At 40.2% G+C, this 9270-nt stretch overlaps 2 protein-coding genes across 7 annotated transcripts in view; one reads left to right on the top strand and one right to left on the bottom strand.

Annotated features, from left to right (window-relative positions):
- LOC126408262 (histone H4) overlaps window positions 1-9270 on the top strand; it is a 583921-nt gene that overhangs the window by 31404 nt on the left and 543247 nt on the right. The window lies entirely within an intron of this gene.
- The window catches only part of cbfb (core-binding factor subunit beta), a 51593-nt gene continuing 44457 nt past the window's right edge, over window positions 2135-9270 (bottom strand). For 4 of the 6 annotated variants that reach the window (XM_050073696.1, XM_050073698.1, XM_050073700.1 and 1 more), the window contains one exon: window positions 2135-6975. In XM_050073696.1, coding sequence (XP_049929653.1) covers window positions 6904-6975 — 72 coding nt within the window. In that variant the 3' untranslated portion in view covers window positions 2135-6903. The remainder of the gene's footprint in view (window positions 6976-9270) is intronic. The other 2 variants (XM_050073699.1, XM_050073697.1) reach the window with 1 other exon arrangement.

Raw genomic sequence — 9270 nt, 5'->3', positions numbered from 1 at the left:
TGTTTTTTTTGTTTGTTTGTTCTTTGTATGAAAAGGCCTAATTTAATTGCTTCTCCATCCTGCTAAAACATTGCACTGTCTGTTATTTTGTGCATTGTGTATTTCTGAATTTGCAAATTTGGAGACTCTCCCTTAAGCAAAAGCAACTTTTGGCCACAAGTGATCTCTCTCCTTCTTAAAGTCACTTAGCTCTTCTCCTCAGCAGCTGGATGCTGAACCTTTGCGTGGGCGTCCATTATATTTTTTGTGACCCCCCTGAGCACATTTACTTTGTCTTTGTGCTGCTTCTTGAGCTCGCTCTCCTTTGCCACCTCTCATTTATGAGATAACCTATTCCACTAGTTTCATTCAATGTACAGGATCATAAAAATAGGCACACATTCAGACATAGCACATATGTTTAAAACAGTACAAATTTTGACATGTGACTTCACAAAAAGTGCAGGTGAAAATGATAACATTAATGATGACTCAATTCCATCTAGCAGATTCAGGGTCCTACTGTGCATGCTGCTGTCTCACTGTCACACTATCATGACTTACTGGGAGCTAATGTCATAAACTTTCCTCCTGAAACAGCAAATGCCTGCTGTGAAAATGCCTTTGTAAGGCTGTGCATGCTCACACAGGTGTTTTCACTTTCAGCTGATCAGACTGCTCTTGTTAAAGGAGGGTGAGGCTATGCTGGGAATATTGTGATGTTAAAAAACTCTACGTAGTAATAATAATTATTAAAGTGTTCATTTCCTGACCTAACATTAGAAACAAAATAAATGTGAAATGTCCATCAAGCACAGTCACCACAAAGTCTTGAGAAGAAGTCCCATCAGGCAAAGTGAAACACCTGTGTGGTCCAAGCTGTGTGGCATCATTAATCAGGGGCATGGGCCTGATTACCGAGGGCCCTTATGGGAGGGGGGCCCTCGTAAAGCCTGGAGTGAAATGTTTATTTTTTATTTCTAAATAATCTGTGCCATAACTAAATTAAAATTGGCTGACAGACTGAACTTTGTATAAAAAAAGTGGACACTCTCTGAGGCTCATCTCACCCCTTTAAGGCACAAATGATTCAGTCTGCCCCTGCACAAGGCAGGAGTTAAGCAGATTGAGTGAGTGCTAACATTGCTGGAGAATCAACATACACCGTCATTTTCCCAAGTCAGGGAAATCAAAGTTCCAGAAAAGAAAAGAAAGAACAGGAAAGGGAGAGAAGGCTGACTACCCCACAGTTGTATGCCTCTGCGCACCAGTCAAGTTTCTCCTACAGTTTACATCCATGTCTGCGAAAACATGGATGCTTCACACCCATCTTCCCCCCGGCAGTACCAAAGATCTACACAATCAGCATAGTTTTAAGGTGAGCACCCAAGATTAATGTCACCGATTCAGTATCCAAATGTCTCCCCTTCTGCCCCTGAGATATGACGTTGACTAATGGCCAGGAAAGTGTTTTATGAACAATATCATGATGTCAAAGTGAAGTTGACTCCATTATTATATCCTATTAGACATTTATATGAAGTTTTGTCATAATTAGCTTAAGAATTCTTGAGTTATGGCCAAAAATATGTTTTGTGAGGTCGCACCAGTCTTGACCTTTGATCTGCGGCCACCAAATTTTAATCAGTTCATACTTCAGTCCAAGTGGATGCTTGTGTCAAATTTAAGGAAATTCCCTCAAGGTGTTCTGAAGATATTTCATTCACTAGAATGACCTTGGTGACCGCCAAAATCGAATCAGTTCATTGTTGAGTCCAAGTGAACATTTGTACGAAAATTGAAGATATTCCCTCAAGGTGTTCTTGAGATTCCAATTTTACGAGAATGAGACGGATGCAAGGTCACACTGATAGTGACCTTTGACCACCAAAATCTAATCAGTTCATCGTTGAGTCCAAGTGAATGTTCTGCCAAATTTGAAGAAATTCCCTCAAGGCTTTTTTGAGATATCACATTCACGAGAATGGGATGGACTACCAATGGATGGCTTTGGCTATTGCCAGTGCAGAGGCATAAAAATCAAAAGGTAAGAGACATGATTCACAGGGCCCAGGTGGTGGTGCTACATCCCTGTCTTTAATTACAGTGAAGTGTCCGTTTCAGTGTAAAAAACAAACAACAACAGAAACAAATGCAAGAATTCATACATGTTTATTATGAAAAACATCCAACATTTTGAATTGAATATCTCATATTTCAGATTCCTCCGAGAGGACAAGCTCAACCCTAAAACAGAGGGAAAGACAGACCACACACACAGGAAGGAGAAACTTGGAGAGTGTGTACAAGCCACTAAATATCACAGAGTTCTTCTTTGGATCTCTAAATAAAACCAAAGTATAAATAACTTAAACAAATAAGATAAACAGTTTTTAAAAAAAACGAAAGAAAGAAAGACAATGTTTGTGATTTCTTTTTTGCCTTAATGCCTGCATTAAGAAAATTGAGAGATGGAGTATCAACCAAGGTTTTTACATGGGTAACCATCTAAATAATGGTTTAATGATACATTGGGTTGGTGTAGTGAGTAATGAGGACAGGGCGGTCACTTTCTACCTACAACCTAGACACTTTTACAATCACTCCCTCACTAATGTTTCTTAACCTGAGCACACTGTTGGAATCCATAAGGATATAGCTGAACTGCAGACATGGCAGATTTCATGAGAACTCCCAAGGGTGATGTTATTTCTAAGATTTATCAGGGACACAGCTTGATTGGCCATCATCTAGCTGTAGTACAGACATAACCAATAAATTCACGACTTAGAGGTTTCCAAAAGCATACAATGAGCCTGGGGGTGCCCATCTCAAACCGTACTTCTGCCTCTGACTGTCCACCCATCTAACCTCTTATTGTACTGGTTGACACCCAGTGCTCTATCAGTTCCCAATGGTTCCACCACCCTCTACACTGTCAGACTCAAAGATATAACAGCCACTATGCTCCCACATGTTCTAATGCCTCTCTCTGTCCCTCCACCCGCCTCAGCCCCTCATTCAGAGTCTTTAATGCGACTCCACTACTGCATCTCATCTGCTGGACTCTCTCACATAACAATATCCAACTCAGCCAAGTCCCAAAAAACACACCACTTATCACACCAAAGTGTCCTTAGGTAAAGAGTATGTTTGCCACATTCTTCAACTAATTAAGCACTGGGTCACGAGGCCAGCTGACTTTGCATGATCAGTACACTGAGAAAAATTAAAACATTTAAGCTGTTCTCCCCAGTCTCCCATGAGAAAGTAATTCTCTGACCTTATCTCCTCCCAAGTATCCAAACATCAGGATAAAAATCCTGCATTGTCTTCGTTGTACCATGACCTTGATGACTTGGTTTGTTTTTTGTTAATGACACTGTAGGAAGTCTTCAATAACTTTTTTTCATTTAAATTTCAACTATTATTTTGAGCAAAAATGTTTCTTTACTGTAAAACGTCTTGTAAAATGTTACAAACACATGGCTATCAAAATGACCAGTTTTCTTAGCTCATGTAAACTCATCAAAATTCTTAATATGTCAGACTGAGAAAAAAGCATTAATTAACAAAGAGGGTTTTTTTTTCTTTTGCTTTGAACAAGTATAATAAAACCGTTGAGTGCACTAAAGGTAAAACACACTGGAAAATGAAATGAGCTTCTAGTTGCACAATATAAAAAATAAAAGGGCTTGAGTCGATCCACATTCAATGTATTTAACCCAGGAAGTGGATTTACTTACCAAAAAAAAAAAAAAACCCCAATAAAAATAACAATAAAAAGGAACACATGAAACAATGCAGAACTAAAGCAACAAAAGTCCTCAAAACTCCCAAATTTCTGGAGACGTTTTGCAATTTCCAACTTAACTTGACATAAAATAGCCTAGCGCTGCTACTACTAGCTCATAACAAAGCTGAAAGATGAACACAAATGAATACATATACAGAGGTGAGAAGTAATATAAAAAGTAAACATCATGACTTTCACACAAACAAAACAATACGATAACAAAACATACCATTTCATTACACTAGTGCTGTAACAGGACAGGGAATAGTATTTTGACTGCATTTAGGCTTTGAAAGTCCTTTAATGATGAGGGATATCTGGGCGATTGATCGATCAACAGGTGGATATTAACTACACTGGATTCGCTTTTTTTTAACAGTAGAAGTAACAGAAGTAATATATTACATATGCAACTGATGTGTTTTTGAAGAGGTTGTGAGCTTGTGTCTTTGATATCCACTTGAACAGTAGCATGTTACAGTATGCTGCCTAACATCTCTGTCGTCTTTGGTAAAAACCACATATCTCCTGAATGTCAACTTTTCATGAGCTAAGAAAAAAGCCCTGTTTTCAGCTTTGTGACGAAGCACTGTCAGAAAACCCAGTGGCTTTTTTAACAATTCATTTAGCATACAGAGCAAGAAATGTTACTCAACCTATGAAGGAACTCTTAAATCATTCAGTTTTGCTGAAAAATTCAAAATCACAAAATTTGGAGGTACGTGGTTTTCACTAGACAGTGATGTTAAGTTATGACGACTCTGTGGCGCTGAAAAATACACTTAATTTTAAAAGAAAGGGGTTGAAATGAAGGGTCTCCACCTTCATGCAAAAAGTTGGAGTTTATTTTTGCCTGACAGTCACACCACATCACAAGTCCACTTGGGTGACACCTCCTGGTTAGGTTAAAAAAAGGATGCTTTTGTACCTAGTTGAGCATGCTACTGTTTGGGTCTATGGCAAGAGACCACCTACATTTGGCTTCACAATGACTTAGATCTGAATCACCCAGTTATTCCTCATCAAAGCGCTGTAAAGAGAGTGCTCTCATGATAAATAGGCTGCATAGGGAACAATAAAGAACATAGGTAGGCCTGTGTTTGGTTTCATGCATATGAAGAAAATCCATGTGGAGAGCAAGTCTGATTGTATCACATAGTGCAAAACCCTCAGAAGACAAAGAACGTTTGGATTGCCCCCCCCCCCCCCCCCCCCCCCCCCCCCCCCCCTCTTCCACCCGACAGAAACACCCTATCATTTTCTGATTGTTTCCAGAGCCAAAGATAGCAGCAGCCCAGCCACCATAATATACTGGTTGCACTGTAGATTTCTGCAAACCACAGATATGTTACATTTGTACATTTTATACATCCAACATTTAGACTGCATATGATCCGAGTTTCTCATTAGAAGGAGGAGGGGATAGTGGATGGTGTGACACCTGGGCGAGACAGCTGCCAAGCAGCAGACCACAGTTCAAGACCAACAAACGGGTCTTTTTAAGCAAGAGTTTGGGATCTGTCCAGAGTGACAAAAGCAGGTATTTGAACCCAAAACATTATGTTTTCCTGACCTAAAACCTTGTACCTAACTACACATAAATCATGATGATGCCACAACATAAAACTGAAAATTTAAATGTAAAGAAATGTAAAGTTTAAACATATCTGCTGCATCTGAAACATACAAATGTAAAAAATCAGTGGTTTGCATAAACGCACAGTGTGAGTTTGGAGCCGTTTGCTCTGTTAGCCGTCCTGCCTCGAGGTTGTTGCTACATTAACCGTTATTTAGTCAGGGGCATCTCACAATAGTTATGTTTTAAAGGTCCAGTTTGTAGGGTTTAGGGGCATCTATTGGCAGAAATGGTATATCATATTAATAAGTATGTTTTCATTAGTTTATAATCACCTGAAAATAAGAATCACTGTGTTTTTGGTACCTTTGAATGAGCTGTTTATATCTACATACAGAGCGAGTCCTCTCCCAGGGAGTCCGCCTTGTTGTTCTAAAGTAGCCCAGAGTGAACAAACCAAACACTGGTTCTCGATTGGGCCATTCATGTTTTTGCGTTTTCCTGCCGGCCACCGGAGTTCTCCTACATGCTTGGCACACGGGTGAAGTGTTAGTTCTGTGACATCACCGCTAGATGCCACTAGATCCACACTAGACCTTTAAATGATCTTGAATATAATAGTACAGCAAACACTTCTTAACCATTCAACCTGGCATAATTCTCTCTGGACGCTCTCCTCCCACCTGCCCACTTTTAAAACGCGACTCAGTTTCCTGGTCTTTTACCCCATCCTTCCCCCTCTCCCTCCCCCCTCCCTCCATTTCCAGCAAAGTGAACTTTGGTCTAAGAAAACAGCAGGTTTCAGGAAGTGAGCTAGGTATAGTTGGAGTTAACAAGGGCATGTTCACAAATGTGAAGTGTTGCACAACACTGAACAATGCAAAGATATTTTCTCTCTCTCTTTTTTTTTTTAACAAACTGTCAACACCTCACATTTGATGCATGCTCTACTGGTAATCCTGACCGATAAGCCCCGACTGTGACCCTGAGCCAAACAAATCTCTCTTTTCTCTGCTCCCTCTCCCCTCACTAATGGCCTCCATGCCCCCTTACAGCCTCTCTCCCTCTAATTTCACCATCTTGCTTTAATAGAAAATATACTTTTGGTACTTGATCCATCAAATCATTTTAGACCTGGACAAAAAATATAGAAGTTTTTTTGTGAAACACTTAACAAACAACTTCAGCTTTGGATGTGTCACATTTGCATTGTAATGCTAATTCAACTGTTGGAGTTCCTTCCTTTATTCAGCTACTTTTTGCCCAGGTCTGTTGTGTCTTTATTCCTGTTAATCCTTCTATGTTAGGGCTTGCTTCACTTTCAATTCAATCAATTCAGGAGGCTTATTTTCTTCTACATTTAAAAAATGTTTGGCATGTGAAAACAATGATATCAAACCTGTTAGGTAATCATAGTGAACAATTGGTCAACAATTGCAGTTTCAGTTGACATATTTTTTCAGTTGATTGTATTGAAAGGGAACGGACAGCCAGCCCTGTTTTTTTTCCTCTTCGCCCTTTCACTACTTCCTGCTTCTCCTTCTCCTCCTCCTCAGCGCATCTTGTGTTCCACGTCAGCGTTGGCCATGTTTGAGCCAGGGCTGGGGTCCTGCTGTCGTCTGGACTGGGGAGAGAGAGGGATGAAAGGATGAAAGAGGGGGGAAAAGAGGAGACATGGGGGAGATAGCAAGAAAGGGATCAAAGAAAGAGACAATAAATTAAGTACAGTTTTCAAGTATGAACTCTTTATAGGTTAAGATACATATTTATATATTGTTGCAACTTTTTTAGTATTATGATGCATCTACTGTTTATACACCAATTATGAATCCTTTAGTATCAGTAAAAATGGCTAACAAAATGATCACTTGAAAACAACCTAATATCTGCTTGCAACAACTCTATGTTATAGACCAGGGGCAGAGCAAGACTTTGTATACATTCATGGATCAGCCTAAACCTGAGGGGGTCCGACACTCTGATCCCTGGGAACTTTTTTCCCCCCATTTAAAGCAGCTGTATCCACTATTTTTTAAGCTATTAGAGACAACAGGATGACTAAAAATATGTCCAATCTGGACATCATTGGGGGAAAACATGATAGCTGCCAAGGATAAAAATCATCCTGTAGAGCAGGGGTCTTTGGCCTTTTTTAGGCCAAGGACCACCTGGCTGAAAGAGAAACAGACCAGGAACCCCCTACTACATATATTGCCCAAAACTGAGCTGCACTTGAGAAAACTCTCTGCACTTTCGCTGGGGGTCTTTAACTCTGACAGTATGTCACAGTCTCTTGCTTGGCTAAACGATCTGTACAATATCTGTACACTTGGAATAATAATAAAGCTAGCTGGCCAATATGTTTAAGGAGTACCCAGCTGTTAGCTAACTGCTTCACCTCGCTATTACGGATAGGTTCTGCACAGTGACGTAGCATTAGGTACCTCACATGACTGCACAAGGATTCATGGTTACAGCCTATCAATAATGTTGTGTATTGTAAATTACTATTATTTTAGTGAATAGGCTCATTTATCTTTGCTAATAATATGTTAGATTCATGGTAATGTGTAATTCATGACATGTTTTGTTCTTAAACTGTCTTCATCATTCTGAAATACAACAAATGTTGAGGATGACTAATTTTCACTCCTGCCACCTAAAAAGACAAGAAATTGTCTGATGTTACTAATTTTAAATTAAATAACCAAGGTAGGATAGGAATTTGGTGTAAATACTATGCTGGAGTGGAGTAAATAAGTGTTGCTGATAAATCAGGAGACTCTGTGCTTTTGAGAAAATATTTGGGGCTGGAGCATCAGAAGCCCCCCACCCTCCTCCATGCTCCGCCCCTGTTATATAGCCTACCACTTATCTGTTGTTTTTTAACTTCTTTTGAATGCTATGGGTGAGTTAAAATAAAATATTAATTTCAAGGGCACAATGGGTAACCAAGAAGACCCCAGATGTGAGAACAAATACTACTAATAATCTACTACTGTAGGCTGATGTGCAGGGGCGGCTGGCCAATAGAGGGCGATAGGGCGCCGCCCCTCCTTGAGCCACAAAAGAAAAGAAAGATGATGATAATAAATGTATGATTATCATCATCATCATTGTCATATATACACACAATATATTAATTATTCTGATCATTTTCACTTGAAACAGCTCGTCCTGCCTCTGAATATCCAATCAGAGGCAGTGTGAAGTCACGTTCCGGCCCTTTGGGGCGATATCAGCCTGGCAGGAAATCGCCCCGACTCACTCTCATAGACTTCCCTGTAAAATGCTTTTTTTTCTAAATGCAGGCACTCCAATGCAATCTCTATGTGTTCCGGGAGGGCTTGCCCCAACGTGTTTTCGTCATACGTAAACCACCAAGTATCATTCATGTGCTCCTCAGATGGTCCGATTTCCCAAGTTGGGAAGTCGTTCTTACTTCATTGTGTGTTCATGAGCGTTTAAGTCCTAATGTGGAGACATCATGAACATTACAAAGAAGATGTGTTGTATTTTATCACTCAAAATGTTTAAAAAACACGTCGTCAACTGTTTCCACTGAAATATTGCTTTACGGTCGGAAACTCATTTTTCACATGAGGCAGCGCCACTGCGCAGCGGTGACATTCAAGATCAACATGGCTAACGTTTCCAGCTGATCCAAGAGGCTTTTTAACCATATAGGTTAGGCTGACCAAACGTCCTCTTTTGCCCGGACATGTCCACTTTTCACGTCCCGTCCGGGACGTCCGGGGGGGGTTTATAAACTGATGATAATGTCCGGTTTTCCGTGTGTTTGTGTGTGTGTGTTAGAGTGCGGCAAGGGCAGCATATTTCTGTCCGAACCCGAACCGAGCCCGACATTATTTAATGACCAAAGCACTGAGTTTGTGTCACACAGTGGTTACAGGCTATT

Source organism: Epinephelus moara, chromosome 20 (genome assembly GCF_006386435.1).
Source record: "Epinephelus moara isolate mb chromosome 20, YSFRI_EMoa_1.0, whole genome shotgun sequence".
NCBI lineage: Eukaryota > Metazoa > Chordata > Actinopteri > Perciformes > Serranidae > Epinephelus > Epinephelus moara.
Note: the sequence above shows the minus strand (reverse complement) of the source record. Positions and strands in the feature narration are given on the sequence as shown.